Raw genomic sequence first — 26,631 nt, forward strand, 5'->3', positions numbered from 1 at the left:
AATTGATGAAATCGATCTCTTAAAGCCAGATAATTGATTGCTAAACTTTCACATGAAGTGGTTGTGTTGCATTTCTCTTTGAAATATAAACATACTGCATGTCTAATGGCGATAAGTTAGTTTTGTTATTCAAAAGATTTCTAAACAATTAAATGCTCGGGTTTTTTACAGGTTGAAATTAAGTTTGAAACGTGAATGCATACATATATCCCAGTTGTATTCCAATTAAATGTATGTTTCCAATGGGAATTTGGAGAACATCAAGCGCAGTAATTGTACTAAGTGTTACTAAATATTTGTTTCATATTACCAGGTAAGGGCCACTGAGCTCTAGCTCGTTTTCGAAGGTTAAATAGACGCATTTAACCTCCGTTGGAAAGCACTAAAACATGATTTTTTTTTAAAGAGTTTGCCAATTCCTTTCAAGTGAAGTCAACTTTTTTTTGCTTACCCACGCGGTGCCTTTCTGGAACAAATTTGACACTCAAAGTGGGAGTGTAATAGTCTAAATGCATTACATATAACATATATTTTCAGATCATTGATTTAACGGATAGAGCTGCTATTCTGGTGATCATAATTATTTTTTAAAAAGTGTAAAATAACAATGAATGTCATTTCCCTCCTATTTCACTTGTACAAAAACACTATTAAACTATTTTTTTTATTCTACCAGGTAAGGCTCACTGAGCTATATATAGCTATTTTTCAGAAGTGACCTGGCCATCACAGATGACAGCTCAACGAAGTGGCTTATCGTGTGGAAATGTTTAGCAGCCAAATACTCTAAACGCATGCTGATTCTAAATACGGAGCGCAAACCCGGTGGAGCCGGAGTAAAAACCAAACGACCACGGGGAGAGAGAGAGAGCATGCAAACTCCACATATACAACAGGCGTCAGGGTCGGCATCAAACCCACGACCTCCTTCATACCCGGCGAGGTAGTTAACATCTTGCCACCGTGGCACCTCACAATTAATTCTGGGCAACTGAGATAGAACTAGCAAATAAGACAAAACATGCATACTATGGGACAAGCATATACGTCCAAAGGAAGCAGACACAGACACTTGACCTTTCATTTTAATATAGTATTCCTCGAACAGTCCACAGAGCAATATATAATGAACTTGAATGCAAGTGTGTGCCCAAATGTTAAATCAGCAAGGTTCTATAATCCCATCAACTTTTCACCCTTGTGGGTAATCTGGCAGTGTACTTTGATTGGTGGCTCATCTGTTCACGTTCAGCCAATGGAAGTGGGTGTGGGAGCCCAGGCTTAAAAGGTTTTTGGGTGGGGGTCCCTGAACGCGTGCTGTTTTAATAATTTTACTGCACTGTGACCCTCCACTGGGCATGCCAGTGGCCTGATTCCAGAGTGTAGAAAGAGAGAGACACACACACAAGAGAGACAGAGAGCAAAATCGAGGGTGAGAATCAGAGCACACATAAGTTTTACTGGGTTTGCATTCTTTGATGTGTCTTGGGAACCGTGCACCTTGGCTTGGCTGACTCGCACCCTGATAGGACCCAAGCATCGCTCCGCTCAAAAATTTGTGACACCAGAGATCGTGCGGAGCATTGAATGGGATGGACGCATCTCGGCAAGTCTGGGTGCAAGTGCTGTCAGTCGTAGATTAATCTTGAGAGTGGAATCGTTTTCAGAGTTCGTAGCTCATGGAGGAAATGCATATGCTTGCCCTTCATTGGTAAAAGCAGCTGCTATGCATATATAGCACCGAGCTGTGGGGCTGCGATCGGTTCGGGCACGTATTACGCGAACAGGCTGACAGCTCTGGAACGGCTGTCCCCGGCAGGATGCTCGCCACGAGGGTGATGGACGCGCTCGTGCTGCTGTGCTGCGCTCTGCGCCCGGGAGCCGTGATCGCCGGCTACTGGCTGGGCCACCGGGTTGCAGTGGCGGCTGCGGCAGCGGTGGCGGTGGGCGGTGACACGGCCGGGAGGGCCCACCGCAAGATCCAGCACGGGCCCTGCACCTACACCTTCCTGCTGCCGGAGCTGGCCGAGCACCAGCAGCAGCAGCAGCCGCAGCAGCCGCAGCAGGGCTGCCCAAGCGGCGCCGAGAGCCTGGTCACCAACTCGCTGCAGCGAGACGCGCCGAACGCTGAAGCCGACCGCTCTCAGCAAAGGCTGCAGCAGCTCGAGGTGGCGATGGAGAACAACACGCAGTGGCTCTTGAAGGTGTGTGTATGTGATTGACTCGTCACTCACCCACTTTAATGTAGCCAAACGCATCGATTGAATCTTGCCGCCGTGAAGAAGGGCTGTTGCCCAAATCGTCACTTATTTTTCTGTGTGTTCCGATTAAGCCAGCGCTGTGAACAAAAGTGGTGAATTGTTATTTATGCTATTGAGTCACTGTCAACTCCAGATAAAACTTTTTTTTAATTTCAATGTAAGTGCAATGCAGAGTTGGGATTTTGCCAAAAAAAAACATTGTTTATGAGTTGAGTAACTCATTTGTTATTAATATTAATGAGTGTGCGTTGTTGTGAAATCACACATGGGATTATGTTGCACATTGCAGAAATGGTGCTTTCATGCCCATAGGGTGGGTATGGTTTTAATTTACTCTTCATCCGTTTATAGTTTGTACTAAACGATTTAACTGCTATTCTTGGTTCTTTCGGTAAAGTAACGTAGAAGGGAAACAATAAAGTAATAAAAATATAAAACAATAAATATATTTTCCTTCTACGTGACTTTACCGAAAGAACCAAGAATATGAATCCCTGCAGTCACGAAAGCTTTAAATCAAAATTTAACTATTGCGGGGGTGGATGTTGAGCATATGTTGGAGGTCGATTTCGATTACAGTACTGATATATCAATCAATCATGACTAATCCAAATGCACAATCGTAGGAGTTTTAGAATTAAAACATTGGAGGATGATAATCACTCGAGTACCTTTTGTTCATTCATTGAAACGTTTATATTTCAAGAATACTAGCAACAGTCAATTTTGTTAAGGTAAATACAGAGCTCAAATGTAAATGTCATCAGGGAGATTCGTACAATTTGATTGGTGGACAGTTATTGCAACTAATATTTTGTTGTAACAATCTGTTAATACAGTCCAGTTTGTGAAAACACAATAATAGGAATGACGATAACAAATGCCAGAGGCCAGCATGACCGTGCAAATATGCATGTTAGATGCAGAAATGTGCGCGCCACAAATTTAGTGCCGTAATTAGTAAACGATGCACTTGTGTTGTGATGTAACATAACCTTCATCCTTTCTACACGGGCATTTTCATACTTGATACAATAAAAGCACACGCATCATGAAATATACGTTGCAATGGTGGCCCAATATCATGTCAATATAGGCAATGCATGCATGTGGACCTTTGCGTGGGTGTGTTTGTATGCGCATGTGTGTATTTTAGTAGAAGTTACAGAAAATAAATAGAGGTAATAGATGGGTGTGATGGTATGCGTCTGCAGTGTAAGTGCACAAGAACGAGTGTTGTACTACGTGTGGATAGAGAAATTGGTTTTGTAGCAGTTAGAAATCTGGTTGTATATTATGACAGAGCAGCAAATGAAATGTCAATGATTATACGAAATGATACTCGCCCGAGATCGTGTTTAGTGCTATTTATACTGGGCTAGAACTGTGTTTAATGTTCACTGACATTTCCCCAGGTTAGCCAATAAAATTATGCAATCTTGCCCCTATTTAAATGTAGTTGTTTTTAAATTAAATATGGGTCTTGTTTTCAATTTAGAATAATTATTGCAGCATTTTGATGCAAACATGTGGTCACTTTTATCTTCAAAGAGAAGTTCCAAACATTAAGTATATAATTCTTGAATTCAAATCGGGCCCAAATTAATGACCACGCAAATAACCGTTATAAAATAACCGTTATAACTAGTTACACTTTGGAATCCCTTCGCTTTAATAATTTTAACAAAGTAAAAAAAAATACTATTGAAATATGGAGTAGCACCAGGTATTTATAGATGCTACATAAAGGGAAATGAATTGTGAGAAATGCTACATTTAACCCCAGATGTGATTAATGTCCTTGCGACCAATTTGTTTTCTTTAAAATCGCCATCATTATATCACAGTGTGAGGTGTGTGACAACAAACAGAAAACACAAACTCTGCACCAACAGGTGAAATGCATTAGGAAGTTAATGGGGTAATTGTTTTTTCGCATCATTGAGGAACTCGACTTGAAGTGTTGCGCTTTGATGTTTAAAGCGTGCCTAATCGGTTACAATCTGTAATTCTTGCAAAGCCGCTATCTTTCCGTAGAATTGTTCTAGGTATTCCAGTTGCTGTTGTAGGGACCCTCTCGCACTGTTCAAACAGCTGGCCGGTGAGCGATGTTGGTGGAATGTCTTGGTTGTTGCTACTGGCAGAATAAACCAATTGGGGGCTGAGTCATGTTTGAAGTTGCTTATCCCCTGTCTCATAAAAAAAACAAGCAGTAATTAGCATAATTTGTCGTCTTTTTTTTAAAGAGCGATTTCAAATAATCACACGTGGGCCTCTATCAACACGTTTCATGTCTAAAGATTTTTGTGATACCAATTTAAATCGTTAAGGAAAGTAATTGTGCCCATTCTCACTCATTTATGTATTTATTAACATATTTAAATAAATGGGCACACATGTTTTACGATAAATTTAAGCTAGAATTATTTATTTAAACGATTATTTATACAGTGATTAATGACACTGTATTTAATCTATTATTACAGCCATTCGGGATATAAAAATACTGGTCGATAATATTTTGTACCAGAGTACAGCATGGGTTTTGCTTGGAACGATGTAACATTTTTCGTTGAAGGAATTTTATGAATGGTCACATTTTAAAAAATATGTGTTAAAAGGGAGAAAAAAACACCACTGCAGAATTCGGTTTCGAATGTTTTAAACAATTTTTCCCCAAAAAGAAAGGTACCGCTGACCCACAGCTTTGTTTGTTTTCAAGTCACCGGAGGAGAAAAGAATTTGAGTGATTGTGTAACAGATATCCACGCCTGCATTTGTGTGGGTTCCTCAAAGAATTCACAGAACCAGAGTATGGCGTTTTGTTTTGGTACCGTGCCTGCCAACATGCATCAAGATGGGAGTTCTTACAATTCCCGTGCTAGCAGTCACCCTGCTTGACATTGAAACGTGGGATCAGAGAGAGCCGAAATCGCACGGTAAACGTGGAACCCGTCCACAAACAGGGTAAGAGGATGGCCGCTAGAATTGCTAATTGGCTTAATGTCACCTCACGGTTAGCGGTTAAGTGCTAAACGTCATAATATTCGGCAAGCGTTCTTCCGAGCAAAACGCAGGAAGATTATGCGCTCGGCATTGCAACGAGTGGCCTCTGTTTGGAAGATTGCTTAAAACATATCAGAGGTTTGCATGGTGTGGTTCACGTTTGTTTGTTCATTAAGCTTCGCTCACTGCAAGTTCACAATTCACAGGAGGTGCACTGAGTAAAGACTCAGAAATATATACGGATAATATCCCCTGTAGTGAGGGGGAGCAGCGGTGCAGTGGTTAGCACATTGCACTATGAACACGGTAACTTAAGTTTGTCCACAATACAGTTTTTTTTGGGTTAGATCTCGTAAACATACAAATGTGTCGTTAAAACCCGCCACCACCCAACACGGCCAACTAGTAAGGTTTGTCACGTAAACAGAACGTGCCAGTTCGTCACTAGTACAGCACACCGGTGTGTTGGAGAGCCAAGCCGCAACATTTACAATCTGAGTACGACGTTTCGCCGGTAATTACAATTAGCTTCATCAGGCGACAGCCAGATCTGTGGAGAAGCCCACCTGTTTCGTTCCTTACATAGAGGCGTAGATATTCTGACGTCCCTTGCGTGCTCTTCTTGCGCGAAGTGGATGGGGGGGGGATTAATGAATGCCTATAAATGACTATGGGTATCTATTGCCGTTTGAGTTATTGATATGGTAATCAACGTACACTATGCATGCGCGTTATGAAAGCTCATTGTTCTGTCGATTGTGTACTCTAAAATAGCCGTACTCAAGTTTGGCACCACCGCGAATATCCACAGCAACGGAACCACTCCTGGTCCCCTTTTGCAGTGGTCGCTGGCAAGCACGGTGAAGTTTGGGCAAAACAATCCCCGTGACCGGCATGACGTGCAAGAATCCTTCATCCAGCAGTGGATTGATAAAGGGCTGTACATTTTTTTTTTGTTAAATTGTTGTTATCGTTCACTTCCTTGAGTCATTTAAAAAAATGCTTATTATAACATAGTCAATGTCAGCAATTGCATTTAACCAGGTGGGATCTCTGAACATAGCGTGCAGCTGATTGGATATGACTTGTGACTGCTGGCCGTTTGTAGGGCTCGCAGAGAGCCGCTGTAATGCGACACCAGTAATGCACGGTGTGAGAGATTGTCCTTCTGCAGCAGCGCACATTCTCATGTTTAAAGGCCCGTGCGTGATCACAAGTGCTCATAATTGATAGCTACGTTGTCCACTCTACCGGTCCCGTTGTTTGCTCCCATAAGGCAAAGCTCAACATCTCGAGGTGCTGGATTTTTGCGTCGTTTGATGGCAGTTTCTACCTTTGTAGATTGGGCGGGTGCCCTCTGTTCAAATGGGTCGTGGGCATTGACCACCCGCATGCCTCGGATTGTGCACCGTGTGTGGTGGAGGGTTTGAGAACGGCGGTGTCTAAGAAATTAGTGGGCAATTAATGGTCATACAATCAATGTTACGCACTCACACTTTGCACCTGCGTCATATAATAACGAGTAAAAATATATTTTAAAATAATCAACGCATGTTATCGATACTGTTTTTGAACAGAGTATTATAGGGCAATCCATGTATAGACATCCCACGAATATAAAATGTCTCTCTTACTTTAACAGCTGACTTAATATTGTGAAAGCGATGGCCCCATATATCTCAGGGGAGAGTGTGAGAAGATATAATACGTGTATTGAGATATGGTGGGAGGCATGTAGTAACCTTGGAATAACGTGTTGTTTTCTCAATAATGTATCTCTATTATTTAATTGGGGCATCTTTAAATGCATCATCTTGAATATAATCGGCCGATGTTTCAGGCAAGGGGCCTTCATCACAACAGAGAGAGTGAGACTGACATTATACAGTAAGAGTTGGAAATCACACTCGCACTACTGGGCCCTGTGAATGACGAGTGTGATGACATGTTATGTTTACCTACCACTGCCGGGAATCCCTTAATATTTTATTTAATGAAAACATTTCACATGAACAGTTGCATGAAGTCCCATTTGATGGTTATCACGTACGTAAGTCCTCAACGGTATTTTAAATACCCGGTAGCTTTCGAATATGTTTTCGATCTGTGGAGAAAATGTCACTTAGCAGCAGTCATCAATCCTGGCTACTGATGCGAACAGTGGTCAGTCAGCTTCTTCTTCTCCATCCTTTGATAGTTGTGCTGGCAGATTGCCGGCCAGAGATAAGGCTGCTGCTATAGTATCGAGAGCGTGAGGCCTCTGTCAACTCTGGTAGGTTGAGTTGCACAAAGATTCAAAAGAGAAGGAGAGAAGTGGTGAGATCGAGGATTTCCAGACGGTATCTCTCCAAGGAAGATAAGAGCCCGGTAAATTCGTAGAAGTCTCGATGCCTTCGCAGTGACGGAAGCAATCGTGACTCTGGGCTGACGAGCCTTTCATCTTGCCTTTGGGGACTAAATTCTAAACAAGTTCATACCATTCATGTAAAGCACATGTTGTTCTTGGTCATCCGTGAAACTCATACGTGCCAATTACTCTTGCATTTGAAGAGTTTATTCTTGGACTGTGGCGGTAGGTAACTTTGAGAAAAAGTATTAGTTGAATGCCATGCTTTTCAAATGTATATGTTTAATAAAAAGATTTGGAGAAAAAAATCATGCATACGCACGGACTAGGTAATGCTTTCCAACATGCGTTTGTTTTTAGATGCATTTAATTAGCCCTATGCAAGCCGATGGGTTGATCGTTAGGGTAAACAGATTTTCATATTTACAAACAGTATTTTTTGTTGCTCTGGTTTTTATCTCCAATTTCAGGGCAACCCTTTTATCAAATGGTCCATTTTTCAATAGCTTAAGCTATTAATAGAAACACAACTATATAATAAAGATTTGCTCAGATTGGATCATGTTTACGAGGGGGATGGCGACCCCGTTTCGAGAGACAAATGGACAGGCAGAGAGACAGATGGATAGAGCCAAGGCATAAACGCATTACACCTTCGTTGCAAAGCATTAATACAATAAAACATTTTAAAGAGTCGGCCATTTCCTGTCAAGTGAAGTCAACTTTATTTTTGTTTACCCACGTGACACCTTTCTGCCATCAAATCTGCCACTCAAAGTTCCAGTAGAATAGTCGACATGTATTACATACTGTATAATATCTTTTGGAATAATTAATTTTCAGATAATCGATTTAGATGTTACAGCTGCAACTCAGATGATTACAATCTATAGAAAAAAGTGTAAAGTAACAATAAATGTAATTTTCCTCTTATTTCACTTGTACAAAAAAAATGAACGATTAAACGATTAAAATATATTTGTTATTTTCCCAGTTAAGGTCCACTGAGCTACATAGCTCTTTTTCAGAAACGACCTGGCCACAAATGATAGCTCAACGAAGTGGCTTACCATGTGGAAATTTAAAGCAGCCAAATACTCTAAACGCATATTTCTAAATTTGGAGGGAAAAACTGGAGGACCCGGATAAAAAATCTACACGACCACGGGAAGAGAGACATGCAAACTCCAAATATACAGGCATCAGGGTCGGGATCGAACCCACAAACCTCCTGTATACCAGGCGTGGTAGTTAACATCTTGCCACCGCGAGAATATGGGACATTGAGCTGCTTTGGAAAGCTGAAACTTTAATGGTTCACGTGGACCGGACTTGGGGAGTGCTTCCACAAGCAGACGTAGAAGGTAGGTAAATGCAAATAAAATAAACGCGTTCAAATGGAACGCTGTGTGGCCAAAGCTGAGGTTTGTGCGCTGTGGATGTGAAAGAAATCTGTGTTTCGTACAAATTCGCCTATACCTTCAGCATCTGTTAGTGTTTTATAAAGGTTGTTATTTCACTTAGGTTTATTTACTGTTTGACATATTTTTCGCGGAAAAAAAACACATTACAAAACAAACAGAGAAGGGTGAAAGAGAGAGAGAGAGAAGAGAGAGAAGAGAAAGGAGAAAAAATATATATAATTTTTGATGAACTGCTTTGTAAACAGCAGGCGCTGTGCGATGTTTGCCATCTTTACATGCAAAAAAAACATTGGTAATGACAGTTGTAATTTAGGAATGTCAGAACCAGCGTGTGTAACGTATGTGTCCTGAGGTGCCGTTGCTGCGAAGGGGTGGCTCGGCCATTGCCACTAAATCTGTCCAATCTACATCTTTAGACCCTAATTCTCGAGCTCTGTGGGGATTCGGCCACATTCCTCAGCGTTGTAATGCGTCTCATAGCGCATGCGATCGCCATTACGTGCCCCCGGACTGAATTACAGAAAATGATCCACTGTGCCTGTCTAATTTGTGCGAAGTGTCATTTGTTCTTCCCTTGGAAATGCGCAGATGTTTATTCACTGACACGTACAGGTCTCGAAAGGAGAAATAAAACCGCCTGTGGAGATTGCATACATGAATTTTTCAATAGTTCGAAGTAACACGAGAGCGCACGTCATTTTAATTTCGCTTATCTGGTGTTAAATGTTATTTCCAAGGTGAATTGCAATGTTAATTATTGCGCATTATCGGAAGTACATTTGTAGCTACTAGGGAAACATATACTATAACATTAGTTATTATAAAATGTACATAACATTCATTCATTTTTTAAGAGTAGTGTAGCGGTCGTAAGTAGAATTACGTCCATCTGGCAAAAGGTGCAATTAGGCTCAGTGGGTTTGGGATGCACTGCAAATGAAAATGAGATCGGTGTTTAACGGTCCAAAAAAATATATCAGTCACAAGCATAGAAGAAGAGGAGGAGGCTTGATCGTGGACTTGAACAGCAGCCTTCTGTTGGACCATGGAGAGAGGATCTCCTCACATCAAGGGCAGCGGACGACGAGAAGGAGCAAGCGTTAGCTGGAAGTTAATAAACAATAAACAATTGCTTCGTGTTTATTTTTCCATGCTGGTGTTGAGTTCACTGGGTTCTTAATTGTAATATAAGCTTTTTAAAAATATTTTAACATGATATTGCCTCGAGCACATTGCTTTGTTGATATTAGAATGAAATCACCTGTATGTTTTTTTTTATAGCCCGAGTGTTGGCCAACCCCGTACATTATCTTTAATCTGCTATACAAATGAATATGTATTGATGCGTTTATTCACGGATTAAAGGTTACGTGAATGCTCAATGTACATTCGCGGAGTCGTTAAGTTTAATAGAGGAAAAAAATGAGCAAAACAACACATAAATGAAAAAATATACATTTCAAGTGATGCGCTATCTGCATCATCATCACTAGCCATGATCCGATGCACCCTAGCACCTACTCGCGAGCTCATTGCCTTCCACCATCTCTTCGGTGAATGTTGTCTCTGGCACGTTGACTTCCTTGGCTGCCACTCCGTCACTGTTCTTGACGCATCCTTCCCAAGTCCACTTTCCTTAACGGCTTTAATGTTGTCTTTAACCTCTGTGTGTTCTTGTCCATGCTTCTTTGGTCACTTTTTACGTTTTAATATATTGTTTTCATTTTCTTCTGTAAATGAGACAAAAAAAAAACAAGGAATAATTCTCAAATTAAAATTACGACGACGATTCGTGACGATTCATTAGCGTCGCTGTGGCGGGCGATTCTAAATCGTCAAGTGCCTCCCGGTGTCCTGTCTTCTGGTGTCCCTGTCCGCAGCTGCAGAACTCCATTCGGGAAGGTGTGATGCTGGAGCTGGCTCAGCTGCAGCATCGCTCAATGCACAACCACACGACCGCCATGCTGGAGGCAAGCAGCAACCTGCTGCTGCACACCGCCGGGCAGACGTACAGGCTCGCCACCATCGAGGCACAGGTATAGCACGTGTCGACACGTAAACTACGACTCGTACGTGCGAGTGTGAAAACCAAGAGCCGTGCGTGTGAGTGTGTAATCCGAGACTTGCACGCGTGCGTGTGAAAACCAAAATTCGTGCGTGCGGGTGTGTAATCGTTCACATTGGGAACCATGTGCTTTGCATACCGATCAAACAATCCTAGCAATTATAGTTTTGGTTCTTTCGGTAAAGTCACGTAGAAGGGAAACAATAAAATAATACAAATATAAAACAATAAAATTCTCACGACGTTTCGACTGCAATACAAGCAATCATCATCAGGTGTGAAAACCACAGCAAGAAAATTTGAAAAACGTGGCGGTTATTTTAACGTTAGCACCACGGAGAGCGATTTGGCAGTTATTTTGGATGTCCTAATAAAGAAGAGACCTGATGGTTCAATGAGCCACTCTATCTACAGAAAAGCTACCCATACGGATACTTACCTACAACCGGATTACCATCACCATCTATCCCAGAAGAATTCCCTCTTCAAGACTCTGCACCATAGAGGCCAATGCATATCCGACCAGGAACACATAGCCAGTGAACTCAAGCACATAAACCAAGCTCTTAAGGCTAATGGTTACTCCGATTACACAATCCGCAAAGCTATCACTCCAACCATGAAGAAGGACCCTCTTGAGGAGCCTTTCAAAACCATCACTTTACCCTACATTGCGGGGATCACAAAAAAGATCTCCAAAATCTTGAATAAACACAAGATCCAGGTCCGATTCAACACATTACATAAAATCCGTGATCTGGTTCCGTCTGTAAAAGATGTGATTCCGGACATACAGTACCCTGGCGCCTACAAACTAAGTTGCCTCTGTGGTAGTAGTTACATTGGAGAAACCAAACGACATGTCTTGGACCGCATTCGTGAACACAAAGCAGACCTAAAACACGGTAGGACCAACACCTCGGCCGTGGCAGATCACTGTTATAATTCAGTAGGCTCACATGACATTGACTTCTCCAAGACAGAGGTTCTTTGCAAGCTATCTGGCTACCATGAGAGATTCGTTTATGAGGCTATCCACATATACAAACACAGAGACAATTTCAACCGAGAAGATGGATTCTGGCTTAGCAATTATTGGAAGGATTTGATAAACCATTTCGGGTCTTAATTGATTGTTCACGCTTACGGTGGATTTCAGACCGCATCCATTATTTTCGTCTCCCCCCTCCTCTTTTCCGAACATAGATGGACTCATCCATCTGAATAACTGCCAAATCGCTCTCCGTGGTGCTAACGTTACAAAAAAAACACTTTTTTGTGGTTTTCACACCTGACGATGATTGCTTGTGTTGCAGTAGAAAAGTCGTGAGACTTTTATTGTTTTATATTTTTATTATTTTATTGTTTCCCTTCTACGTGACTTTACCGAAAGAACCAAGAATATGAATCCCTGCAGTCACGAAAGCTTTAAATTAAAATTTTATTATAGTTTTGGTAGATTATTTTGATGACACTCACATATTGCTTTTGAGAACCACAGTTGCACGCACAGGTTATGATACCATCGGCAGGATGTCCTACGGTCACCAACGCCGCTGACAACGACAGAGAGATTACCTGCGAGAGGAAGGCAAGGACGCCATGCAATGAAGAATCCATTAAATTCTCTCACACAGTAGTGCAACCCTGCATATTAGAGAACAGTGTGGAGAAGTTGGTCATCACAAAGATCACCTGGTCACATTACCGCCCGCTCAGAGTAATGTTTGTTGCATGACAGTCAAACATTTATTTGAAAATTCTCAAATTTATCCAAATTAAATCCAGAACCAAATTGAATATGATGTCTTTCTTGAGCTGTCAATGGTGACCAGGTTGAGACCACCAACTCATTGCACTAGAGAATATGTTTTCATCAAGGGCGGCAGCCTGGATTTGAACCTATGGCTCCAGCATTGCCAGTCCAGCGCTCTGACCTCTGAGCCACCCGGCCACCTTGCAAGACAAGGTTTAGAGTGTGCGCGCACACACACACACCAAACAAATAGTTAATTGGTTCTAAGGCAGTCATGGACCTCGGAGTCAGCTGTAATCAGCTTTCGACGACCTCTGGGGAGTCTGGCATCGACAGAGCAGCCATTCAGCATGTGTGCATCCTCTCCCTCCTCCATAACACCATCGTGGCCCCGTGGGGTGTCCTGAATAAAGCAGGCTTTGTCGGTCTCGACGCAATGGAGAAACCTCACACCTGAAGCCTGTTAAGGTTGCTCCAGAGGTGATGGGAGCTCAAAGCCAGGTGGCCGCTCATGCCTACTTGACATCTGTGAACAAGAAGCCGTATAGCTCATCGGATGCCTCCAGTATAAATACATATTCTGATTCAGCCTAGTGATGATGTGGGAGTTGCAGCTGGTGGTAGAGCCGATCCCATTCCTTATGCAACAATGAGCTGGTGATGTTCCCAGATGGATAGAGTTTGCAGTTCTCTCCATGGGGATTTGCAGTACTTGTTAGGTGAGGTGCATTTCATATAATCCATGCACCTCTTGCACGATTTCAAGTGTGGTATTTACTGTATCTTGGTGATGATTCAGTGTATCCGCTGTATTCTGACACCATTTGTTAGGCAGGTGGATGTTGGCTCAGTCTGGTAGGCATGCTATTTGTTTTCTGGCATCAACGTTCACTGAGGATGCTGATGCTCCTGATATGTGCTGCTGATGCTGTTACCGCTGCGACTGTTGTTCATGGTCATGATGGTGTGGTGTTTTGTTTATATTTTCCTTTTTATGTAATGCTTAAACATACAGGTATAAAACGAAAAATGAATACAGTTAAGGGAAATGAAATCGGTACCAAAGTAACACAAATACATGAAAAAATATCTTAAGAAAGATGTGTCTGGTTATGTTGCATTATATATTTTATAATGAAAAAGTACAGCCCACATAATTATTAAAAATGATCCGTGCTAATGTTTGCTTGTCAAATAAATAGATTCATAAGCAGGTGTTTTATCATTGGGATATTTATAAAGATGGCAGGGAGTCTGATACAATAAATTACAATTTACTGCATCACGTATTTTAATTTCCATTTGAATGTTGAAGACAAATCATTTGTTTACAGATGGACAACTTCCAATTACAGTCATTATATGAATTCACGGTTGAGAAGTTCCGTTCGTTGTTTATTTAGGAACATTTTATTTACTCAGGCATCTGTAGTTATTGGTATTGGAGTAGCAGCGTTACATATAATGTCTGCTGTTTCTCTTCACTTCAAGGTCCTAAATCATACTTCAAGGCTGGAGATTCAGCTGCTGGAAAACTCCCTTTCGACCAGCAAACTGGAGAAACAACTTCTTCAACAGGCACAGGACATCAGCAGGATCCAGGAGAAAAATGTGTACGTGTGTGTAAGGATGTTCTCCCTCTTTAGGGTAGTGGTAGAACCTCTCGGATGAGTTTGATGCCCGCTCGCAGCCAACGCCAGTGATGATTATCTGAACCGCTCCTGGGCCTCACCTAGGTCGACTCAGCCTTAAATAAGTACCTAGTACGATGTGTAAACATCGTTGCTCAGGAGAGACAAAGACGGTTTGGCGTGGTGCTGGCCACCCACCCACCCCCTTGTGTGCCATGCCAGCCTTCATAGTTGCTCGCTAACAGCACTTGCCCCAAAAAGTCTGTTAAGGCTCTATGGGAGATATTTGTCTGCCTCTTTACTCTGAGAACTGTACTGTGGCACACAGGCTATCATGCTGGACTCGCAATAAGTTGTTCATTTTTCATTTGTGTCACTTATTGTGCTGAAAAATCTATATTTCGACCACTAACCATAGCTTCATCTTAGTATATATTTTTTTTTTATCCAATCTCATCCCGATTATAATATTGGCGTCATGTTATGACGTGAAATATCCACTTGGATCTCTCACTGAGAACGACCCACAGAAATGGACAACATTGAGCTACCTCTGAGATTCCGTCAAGTGACCTTTGACCCACACAGTAGGGGGCAGCACTTTCTCATTGAGATCAATGTTCGTCAGCATGACAGTCAACACAATATTTAATTCTCACAGCTGGAATTTATCCACAATAAGTGAAAAACGATCATTAATGTAATGTTTATTTTTTCATGTGCAATCAATGATGAGCAATGCTGAGACAATCAACTCGCAACACTGGAGAACCCGGGTTAATCGCAAACGAACCTAGGATCCCAGCGATGCCAGATTAACGTATCTGGCCTTCTGAGCCACCCGGCCAGTTGTGTGCCAGTGATGTGGACCAGCGTATTCTGCAATCAACCATAAAAAACCCAACAACAATTAAAATTAGTCCACCCCCGACAACATCGCTCTGCAGATTGCTGGAGCGTAGGCTCGCAGAACAGGAGGGCCGGCTGGCCGGCGCGCACCAGGAGCGGCGCCGCGTGCAGGAGCTCCTCTCGGGGCAGGGCGCCCGCCTGGCGGAGCTGGCGCGCCGGCTGGACGAGACGGGCGCCGGGCACGGCCGACTGCTGCGGCAGCACGCGCAGCTGGCCAGCGCCCTGCAAGAGACGCTCGCACGCCTCACACAGGACGACGGTGAGGGCCACGTACATCCCACTGAGGTTGGACGCCCCACAGGCATTAAACCACCAGGCTGTAGTAGGACAACAACAACAACGACCTTAATAACAACGTTAAGGGGCGCTGCGGTAGCGAGATGTTATCTCCCTCGCCTGGTATGCAGGAGGTTGTAGGTTCGATCCTGACCCTGAAGCCTATATATTTGGAGTTACATGTCTCTTTCTCTCTCTTTCCCCGTGGTCGTGTGGATTTTTCTCCGGGTCCTCCGGTTTTCCCCTCCACATTTAGAATCGACGTGCGTTCAGACCTACACATTTCCACGTGATAAGCCACTTTGTTGAGCTATCATTTGTGGCCAGGTCGCGTCTGAAAAAGAGCTATATAGCTCAGTGGGCCTTACCTGGTAAAATGAAAATAGTTTATAGTTTTTACGAACTAATTAACTATTTTAACTACATGCAGCTCCTGTATTCCTCCCGTATACCAGGCAAGGCAGTGTGCTAATCGAGGATGTGTTCACCCAAGATGCTGCTATGGTGTAATGGTGAGAATGCTGGACTTGTAATCCAGGGGTCAGTGCTTATATATCCCCGTATAGCAGTTGAAACGATGGGGCAAACTTTAATGAGAATATTATTGTTATTTTATTTTATCAATTTATTATTTTATTCTCATTCTACGTGACTTTACCGAAAGAACCAAAGAAGGTTTTAATGAATCCCCCTGCAGTTCGTCGATCGGCAAGTCACGTGTGGTAGGGTAAAGCGTCGGCACTCCCACCTCTTTCAATATGTTGGACCAGTGTGGAAGAGTAGGCCAAATATGCCCTCTGGAGGAGCTTCGCAGAGGATTAATTATTAATGTACTACAATTCCCTACAATTCCCTTCTTTCTAATAGTCGTGGTCAAGCGCTCTTGTTGTCTTAATGAATTAGATTGCAGCATACGTTGCAGTATTACATTTCATACAATTTTGCTGATCCAAACCGCAAAAGTGATTATTCGAGTTATGTATAATTAATCGTGGCAGGTGGCTTACATTCACATGCTTAATTGAACGTGTTTCTTTCCCAACAGCGCGTTTCCCATTCCGTGACAAGGAAGAAAAAAATATATTTCGGGATTGCGGGGAATTCATAAAATCTGGACATACAAATAGTGGAGTGTACGTTATTTACCCTTCGAATGACACCGTACCGGCAAAAGTAAGTTATATTCCAAAATCTCCGCTTAAAGATATATGTAATTGATTTATCAATCGGCAATGTGAGGATACTGCTTTTTGCCATTTCCACGTGCACATGTTAATTTTCGCTGATGAGTGATAAATGAGGTTTTCGGATCATATTTTTTTGTATTGATTATTACTCACGTTGCTTAGGTGTCTGCCAGTGTCTGTGGTTTTTATATTGTTTTATTGTATTAAAATAAATAATTTAATTGCTTCCTTCAAAAATAAGCTACAAAAACATGAACTCTTCCGTACTGAGCATTGTACCTCAAGGGATCCAATGGCTTCTGCGTAATCATTCACCCTCTCCCCACTCAAACCCCCTACGCAGAAATGTTAAAATAAAATAATCCCATTAACGTAAACACAAACCAACTGACAAATGGCAAAGCAATTAAAAATGTGAGCAGCTATCAAACGCCATCATGTGCATACAGCAATAAAACACTACATTTCATAATTCATCATCAAGAAGAACGAACAGCGATACATTTTAAAGTCGAACAGTTTATGTTAATGTGGCTCTTCACATGTGTGGGTATTATATATGGAAAACTAACAGGCATGTTTGCTAAACAGAAACCAAGCTTCACGGCTGAAGTGGGATGTTTTCAATCAGAACAATTGAGCTAGGAAGCCAAGTTTCACAAGGACTATATACACAATGGAATTGTTATGCAATGCATTTTTCAAATGTTGTTAGTTCACTGTCGTTAGCAGGTTTATTGTTGGCACTCACCCATACAAATGGGTGCTTACACACGACGCTTTTTTGTTACATTTTTTTTTAATATAACTCATTTACTGTCCTTAATTTAAACTCTTCCATGCTTTCCAATTCGTTGTTTTTCACAAGGTCTACTGTGACATGGAAACAGATGGCGGTGGCTGGACGGTAATTCAGCGCAGAGAAGATGGGTCCGTGGATTTTCACCGAAGCTGGCAAGACTACACAACCGTAAGCGTTGTCGGGACTCGGCTCCGGTATATTGTCTTCATGCAAGATGCAAAAAAAGAAGACACAGTTCCATGATAGGAGCCAATAAAATGTTAATTGTTTTTCCACCAGGTGACTGTTTAAAACTGTGATTTTTCTGAATTCGAAATTTGCACAGTGATCTTAAAAGCTAACCTCACCCTTGCTGTGTCAATTACACTAACGTGGATGATCGCATTCGTGGTATCAGGTGAATGCATTAGTATTCATAAATTAGAGTTTCACTACGATTACTTTGTTCATTCCCTTCGCTCATGTCTTTACTGCATCATTATTGTGCTAATTCCTCAAATGACATAGATATACAATGCAATGCGAGAAAGGGCAATCACCAGTTAGTACATGCACATGGTTAGACGTTGTTTTTTTATGAATTGACATCACACATGCATTATGTTTCATTTGTGCATATTTTACATCCATAGAAATGCATGTGTTTCCCATAGTTGTAGGGAAATACATGCATGTTCATACATACATGTATATGCACATGCAGTGTATTTCTGGATTATATGATTGATTTGTTTTTCTCTACGTATCTAGGGATTTGGGGAGGCTACAGGTGAACATTGGTTGGGAAATGAAATAATCCATCAACTGTGCAGCCAAAAGACGCACCAGATGAGAATAACATTGAAAGACTGGGAGGGCAACACAGCATTTTCCACATATGAACGATTCTCCATTGCAAGTGAGAAGCAAAATTACAGGTAACAAATATTGTTTCTGCATACCCTTCCGTGGTTGTTCTGTACGGCTCCCCGTTGTGTTTTCGGGTTGTGCCGCATGTTGATCGCCGTGATGTCCGACGTTTTGCTCACGTTTTGAGAGCTTCTCCAGAAACCGAATTCAGGAACTGAGTTCATCAGCGAAACAACAGACACAATTCTGAACAACACATGCACACACACCTCAAGAAGACAGATCAGGGAGCTAAACATCGTTTTTTCCTTGCCCCTATTAGTTTCGCCTCTTCTCCAGCTGCAGAGCTGTTGTGTGCTTCTAGCTGCGGGTACATGGGGATGCGTGCGTGGGTACATTTTGACTGAGCGGTTCTGCAACTGCGCGAGCAGACGTGGATAATGGATGTGGAATGCACGTGTTAATGGTGTTAAAAGTTTCGTTTTAAAAGCGCACCACTACGTCTTGCCTACAAATGAAAGACAGTGTCAGCAGGAGATGTTTGGGAGGATGAATCTCCTTCAGTTGCAGCTCAATTGCCGACAAACAAATTGGCCTCCAGATAAGACAATACACACACACACATATTGGGATGGAGCTTTTACTGCACTGCGCTTTGATCACAGCAAGCTTCAATTAGCACGGTTGGCTACGTATGATGCGAAAGAAGTTCAACATACATAGAACCTAAGTTCGATTCCCAGCTATGGCTAACATCAGTGGCGAGGTATATGTAAACCGGTCATGGATCACTTGAACAACCCACACTGACACAATGTGGTGAAGCTTGGTAAAGCACGAGGCGGCGTGGGGAGGCCTTCATCCGCCAGTGGATTGACAAAGGGCTGTGAATTATTAAGACAATTATATCGTATACACTAACACTACACAAAACTAAACTATGTTTTTATTTTACCAGGTAAGGCCCACTGAGCCATGCTGCTCTTTTTCAGAAGCGACCTAGCTATCACAAACTATCACTCAAGGAGGTGGCTTATGTGGAAATGTTTAGCAGGAAATGTATAGCAGCCAAACGCACGTTTCAGCAATAGCCAGGCCAGGTTCATCGCTTGCGGAGCGTAGCGTGGGACAGCTGCTTTTTGAGCTCCCTGTTGCGTTTCTATTTAAGATCTCGCTACTGTGGCAAGATGTTAACTACCTCGCCTGGTGTACAGGAGGTTGTGGGTTCGATTCCGACCCTGACGCCTGTATCTTTGGAGTTTGCATATTTTCGCTCCCCATGGCCGCGTTTAGAATATGTGGCTGCTGCTTTACATTTCCACGCGATAAGCCACTTCGTTGAGCTATCATTTGTGGCCAGATCGCATCTGAAAATGAGCTATAATAGCTCAGTGGGCCTTGGTAAAATAATGAAAAAAAATAGTTTAGTAAAAAAAATTAGTTTAGTTTACTATTGCTGAATAATAACAATGATGCACTCATTTGCAATGAAAGCGTCAATGCCGGAGGCCTCGTCCGACGCGCCTGCTGACGTGAACGCCGGTGTCTCCTCGCCGCTTCAGGCTGCACACTCGGGGATACGGAGGCACGGCAGGCAAGCACAGCAGCCTCGGCCAGGGAAGCAGCAGCTTCAGCACCAGGGACGCGGACAACGACAACTGCCCCTGTAAATGTGCGCAGATGAGCACAGGAGGTACGAGCGATGGGCAGCCTCACGCACTCATTTAGGTTATTTGGCCGCGATACATTTCCCACGTGAAAAGCCACTTCGTTGAGCTGTCCCATTGTGGCCAGGTCACTTCTGAAAAAGAAGCTAATAGCTCAGTGGGATTTACCGGGTAAGATAAAAATATGTTTTTTGAAAAAAATTTGCTTACCTTTCCCAGACTTTGCACTCCTATCGTCTTTTTGTATTATTTGTTGTAGTAACTTTCTGACCCTCCCCTACTGGACATGTGTGAAAAAGAGCTTCACAGCTAACTGGATTCGTCCAGTTTAAGTAAAGATTCTGATTATGATAACAATGTGGAACTGACAAGTTGGAGTGTGACCATAAACCAGCGGCAATAGCCACCACTCTGGAAGTTGTTGCTGTCCTGCTAGCGAATGGTTCCCAGTGGTTATTGGTTGTAATACAGATGCATGTTATTTGTCCCTTGCTTATGCTGTCATTAAAGACTTGCCATGGTACATGTAACAAAAATAATCCCTCTTTAAGATATGCTTAACATTAACCAGAGGCACAAGATCAGTGTCTGCACACCCACGGTGGTTGTGCCCCTGTCCAAAACCATAATTTTCTCTAAATGGTACAACATTCACTAATGATTGATTGTTCCCTTGCATTTGCTTTAAATTACTTGAAGTGCATTTCATTTTGCGTGGGCTTAGTGCCTTGCTACTTTGATCATTCATGCACATGCACATGTAAAACCCTTTCGTAAATTCACTGCTGGATTGAGGGCATCCCCACACTGTATAAGTTGTGCGGTTATTGAACCATGCAACAACATGCCAGTCTTGTGAAGGTTAGTAAAGGTATGGTGCATAGATGTTGGAGCATAGAAGTACTGTACAACAATGGATTATGCTGCACTGCCCTTTGCTGATAACGTAACCCCTGAAGGAGCCAGAAGCACCTGTTTTATGCAGGGTTGGTCGCCCATCTGAGTATTGCTCATCCAAGTCGAAAAGGGCAATGCAGGCTAAAGCCCTGCTTAGCTTCCAAGATATGATGCTATTGGGAGCATTATGGGCGATTTAGTGATACGTGTGCATTGACCACTCACCCCTATAAAAATTATCTCGTAAACTTAAGAAGTTTATTGGAGGAAATGTGTGGTTATATACATGTTATTACATTTTTATGAAAAAAGAACATCACCAGTTCTGTATTATTTCCAACTTAGTGGATTCATTGTATAATATTTATTTCCATATTAACTGGTTTGAACATATAAAACTCTTTTCACCGTAGCATGAAACTATTTTTTAAACATAATGATCTGTAATTTGTTATGCTTATTTTTCAAACTAAATTGCCCAAAACCCCTTTAATTACGCAGTATTTAGATTTTCAACAAGATGGTATTTACTGATTGATATCAACTAACTAACTTTATTGACCCATGGCTGGGCCCTTTTTACGAGAACAAACTAAAAAAAACACCCTGGAGATTTTAGAGAGTTGCTTTGGGTACAGACAATGGCTATCTCAACACTGCCAGCAACCTTTCCAAGATTCCACAATGTTTTATGGAAACTAAGCAGAACAGTATGTTGGCAGTAATGCAAAAAAACTGCTCTCAACATTACAATGCATCGACACGTGGAGGTAATGAAAATGAGATGGGTTGAACAGATTTTTACACTGTAACACATTTTTTCCGATTGATTAAACAAGTGCAGAAGCATGGAAGTCATTATTATTTGAGTAAAACTGACCACTAGAAGGATTTATTTGTACAGCCACCATTGCGTTGTTCTCTCAGAAATGTATGGTATTTATTTGTACGTAAAGCACACGTGAAATAGAACAAATTACATAATTTTATTTCTGTGAGGATTATGTCCACTGTATCTTACACAAGGAGACTGATTGTTAGGGATAGAGTAAAAACTATTTAAATTCTAGTTTTAAATGTAAACAAAAATTCGAGATATGTTTGCAGCAATTTAAGAAGGAGTCTTATTTTCAATGTACACACATAATCAAGCAATGAATGTCCATATGTCCATGAAGACGATGCTGTTTTTAGTCACTCCCAGGGCTGTTTTTTATTTGCTTTTTGAACTGCTTCATCATCTAGTCATTGAGAACCGCCAGCGATAGTGGAATTCACTGTACATTGACTGTCCTCTGAAACTAAACTGCTATAAAGTGTTCCCCTCTTTGGTGCAATTAATACTTGTTATCACCAACAGGGAAAGTGTTATATTCAAGTTGTTACTCTGTCCCAATGGTCCCTGGTGGCTGTCTCCTATGTGCCACATTATTTAAACTCCCCTTTCAAAATAATAGCCAAGGACAGGAATGATCGGTTTCATTCTTTATGTAGGATTTTGCTGTGATGTTAATGGCTGAGCACACTGGACTTGTAACAGCCAGAGGTCGCTCGATCAATCTCATGGCTTAGGAGTTCAAATAAAGGTGCAAGTTTCTTAAATCCGCCCGCCTCTATCCACCAAGTAGTATAAATAGTTACACTGCAGTTAGTCCATCGGTAGGTCATGTGTGGTGGGGTAAAGTGTAGGCCATATATCTTGAAAAGTGTGGCCAAGTACCCTCTTAGTGGGGCTCTCTACAGCCTGCCTCTAGTAGAGGCCCTTCCGCAAGCAGTGGGCTGAGCAAGGATTTGCGGCGCTGCACCTTTACACTTCATTATAACTCGCAATTACTACGACTACTGCTTTTACAACTATTTTTTTTATTTTACTGCAAATTTTTATTTGACCAGGTAAAAACACGCAGCCATATGTCTCCTCTTTAGAAGCGACCTGGCCAGAAAGGACAGTTCAACGAAGCGGCTTATTTCGTGTCAATTTATAACAGCAGCATGTTTCTAAGTATGAAGGGAAAAACGGGAGGACCAGGAGAAAAATGCATCCGACCACGGTGAGAGAGAACATGCAGACTCCAAATATACAACAGGTGTCAGGGTCGGGATCAAACCCACGGCCTCCTGCATACGAGGCGAGGGAGTTAACATCTTGGCACCATGGCGCCCCATAATGTTGTTGTTTATGTCATTGTTGTTGTTGTCCTACTACAGGCTGGTGGTTTGATGCCTGTGGGCCGTCCAACCTCAATGGGATGTACTACTCTGCTGGGCAGAACGTGGGTAGGTTTAATGGTATCAAGTGGCATTACTGGAAAGGTTCAAGCTACTCTTTGCGTGCCACCACCATCATGATTCGCCCGATAGATATATAACGATATTACAAAGATAAGAGCACATCAACATCACGCCAACCGCATGTTTAAGTGTCACGAACGTAAATGATTTTTGTTTTTACAGCTGAGTGAAATATTGTTAAATCTGACATGTTCTGTGAAATATGATAAAAGGTTTTCCCCTTTTTTCTGGCAACAAAACAGGTGTTAAGATGTTAAAACACCACACTGAAACCTTTTACAAGGAATCATGTCTGCATTAACCACAATACTTGTGGTCAGAATGCAAACAAAAAACATACTCTGATAATATATGCATTGTCTTTGAAACTGATTGGTCCACACCACAGAAAGCTGTCTCTGGTGTGGACCAAATAGTTTCATATTTTGGTACTGGCAAAGGAGGTCCCATGATGTTCTGTGAAAGTTAAAGTTCTGTGAAAGTAAAATACAAGTATTCGATGTCCATTTCCGTTTTTTTTACTGGAATCACAAAAATGCATAATTTGTAGTTTTAACGTCACAGAGTCGACCATCACATATCCACCTTGACCAATTGACTGCCGATGCCCTGTATAGTAATTTTCTTCGGTGTAACTGTAATTTCCTATATATCTTCACATGTCTGAACTTTTCACATATACACCAATTTGTCAGTCTCCTAACGAGTTGGATGTGCGACGTGGTGCTCGATATGTAATAATTGGCAGCATGGTATGAGATGTGCGGAGGATTGTAATGTTGGCATATACCAGCAAATGTTTCATATATAGCTGTTTTCTGACTGATATAAATCATAAGTGGAATTATTTCCCTTTTCCTGGAGTCAAAATTGCCACTCCCATTGGCTAACAGGGCGATCATTGCACCATCCCAGCATTTAAATCGGCACTGCGTGCAACACGTTAATGATCACTTTTGAATATCTACTACTTTCAACTACCTCCGTCATTCAAAAATCCTCTTACAAATGAAAGTGTATTTATACAGTATAGGGAATCGTCATTTTTGTTACGTGTTTTATTCTGTGGATTGCAATCAATGCATATTAAGAACCAATTTCAAATGCTTCTTCTTGGGCTAGGCATACACCATTATCCACTGACACATCTGGGCCATGCCAGCGAAGGGACCTCACACCATGGCTGGTTTCCACTGGCCTCTTACCAATCCAAGCCAGAACCAAATCGTGAAACTCTTGCATCACAAGACATCTGAAACTGGCTCGGGGCAAAAGCAGGGCTAGGGGTTGGGTTAAGCATTTTCATAATTTGAGTCGTATTTTGCATCTACAAGCGACTCAAATCGTTTATTGCGTGCGAAGTCAGTGGCAATGGCTTGGGTTCTGCAGTGGACAAAGAAAATACCTGGAGCCTCCTGAGCCACACGTGGCTGGCTGAGCATGGCCCTGGTGTGGCTCTGTTGTACTGTGAAGCATGGTTTCAGCCCACTGAGCCATCTCAGGAGCTGAAGTAATGAAATGCCTGGTATAGAAGGAAAGGTACGCGCGTCTTCCTGCAGGCTCAAGTTTGTTAAACCTACAAAGTTTTCGTCCAAAAAGCCTATAGGCTTTTATATTTCTTCGAGTTTAGTATCATTTACTTGGCTTTATACACATAAATACTGTAGCTTTATTCAAAGAAACAACTGGCTCGGAATACCACGTATGGTCAATATAGTTGCTCTATAATTGTGAATTCTTGGAATGTGTTTAATTATCCATTGTTAAATAGAAAACACAGATATTCATTTATGGATTACGTTTTTCATTGTTAATGTTTTTAGATAATGTATGATGTCGCCATGTATGCTAAGTATATATTTGCCATGTCACGTGATTAAGTATATTATTGAATGTTTTCTTATATAGCATGATTATCAACTTGGCAGTCAGTTTTTTGAAGTTCTTTTTGGGTTTCTTATGTTTTATAAGAAAAATGTAATATACATCCTTATTGTTATATTGCCAGGTTTTAAAATGTTATTAGTTGGTGGATTATTTCCAACACCAGAAAGTAAATTGTAAAATATGGCTTCATGTGCATTGCAACATTCTGTTTTATTTTTAACACGTGTAAAATGAATAACTCTTGCCATATTGAACACATTGTGGTGAATACAGACTTGTAACACCCCTCCCCCCCCCCCCGAGTGGTATAATTACACAAAGCAAAATCAGATTTTGACAACATTTGTTTCCAGTGATCGTTTTACAGCTCTTCGCTCCAGAAAACAATAATCCATCACAACTATATATAAAAAAAATTCGTATCGGCCTATCATCATCATCATCATCATATCTACTGCCATGATACATATCTGCACCACTCAGTCTTGCAATGCAACATTCCAACTGGCTCGTGGAATATTATGTATCTAACTTGCTCGTATTCTATGCCCCATGTGTTCCTCTCTTCGTCTCTAAAGGTACATTACCAGCAGGCATTGATTTTGTGGCGCATTTTGCAGCTTTTTTTTCTTCCATATTCTTTGTCAAAGGGAATATTTCTGATCCACGTGTCACAGCAGGTAACGTGCACGTCAATCGACGCGCGGTTACGTCGATAGCTTTAACACCAGCAACTTAAAGACACCGTATTGACATATTCGCTAAGGAAAGTGGACTTGGGCAAGGCGACAACGTTGGATGGGATAATGGCCAGCGGTCGAGCGGCAGGCAAAGGAGGGAACGCGCCCAACAATACATCAATCACAATGGATTAATGAACTCGGATCGTGTGCAGAAGCTAGATGGATTGTTGCGTCTCCTGGACGGGGTTGAGGGGGCGGTGATTACTTGGGGAGGCTTTCCATCCATCAGCGGCTTGCTTGGTCGTGGTTGCTGCTGTTGATATTTATGCTTTTATTTTACCAATCCAAAGTTTGAGAACGCGTTGCTGTGAATGACTTTGTCCGACTCTCGGAATAATAGTCAACGTGCGTTTGTTAGTTTCTTCATGAAATCTCGGTGCAGTTGCCCAAGTTTGTGGTCGTTTTGGTTTATACGTCGAGTCGGTAAACTCTGTTTTATCGAGGATAGTTGAGGGGACGCAACGGTTTGACGAGCTACTAACAGCAATGCAAACCGATGTAATATATTGCGAACAACTCTCTACACATTACACCCACCATTGCAAACGCGTATAAGATTAAGTATACATGCAATTGTTCTCCTGTAAATACTGTGACGTGTGATACAATAAAAAAACTATTTGTAAGTTGTG

General features: G+C 41.8%; 1 protein-coding gene across 2 annotated transcripts; it reads left to right on the forward strand.

The window, feature by feature from the left end:
* Positions 1–1,055: 1,055 nt before the first annotated feature.
* LOC116941584 (angiopoietin-2-like) lies at positions 1,056–26,631 on the forward strand. 2 transcript variants are annotated; one of them, XM_032952777.2, is made up of 10 exons: positions 1,057–1,432; positions 1,820–2,204; positions 10,919–11,074; positions 14,351–14,472; positions 15,438–15,658; positions 16,721–16,848; positions 17,731–17,832; positions 18,415–18,581; positions 20,076–20,206; positions 23,286–26,631. In XM_032952777.2, exons 2-10 carry the CDS (start codon positions 1,821–1,823, stop codon positions 23,444–23,446), a joined length of 1,572 nt encoding a protein of 523 aa, XP_032808668.1. In that variant the 5' UTR covers positions 1,057–1,432; position 1,820; the 3' UTR covers positions 23,447–26,631. The 2 variants fall into 2 exon arrangements, with proteins under 2 accessions (XP_032808667.1, XP_032808668.1); XM_032952776.2 differs by having other exon boundaries at positions 1,056–2,204.

The sequence above is a fragment of the Petromyzon marinus genome, chromosome 12 (genome assembly GCF_048934315.1).
Source record: "Petromyzon marinus isolate PM22_M1 ecotype Great Lakes invasive population chromosome 12, UKy_Petmar_22M1.pri1.0, whole genome shotgun sequence".
NCBI classification, from domain to species: Eukaryota; Metazoa; Chordata; class Hyperoartia; order Petromyzontiformes; family Petromyzontidae; genus Petromyzon; species Petromyzon marinus.

Bases quoted from the DNA above. Each gene is read 5' to 3' on its own strand.
- LOC116941584 (XM_032952776.2), top strand. From the start codon at position 1,821: ATGCTCGCCACGAGGGTGATGGACGCGCTCGTGCTGCTGTGCTGCGCT. The intron at 11,075-14,350 runs GTATAGCACGTG...CTTCACTTCAAG, and splicing joins TCGCCACCATCGAGGCACAG to GTCCTAAATCATACTTCAAG. The intron at 18,582-20,075 runs GTAACAAATATT...TCGCCGCTTCAG, and splicing joins AGTGAGAAGCAAAATTACAG to GCTGCACACTCGGGGATACG.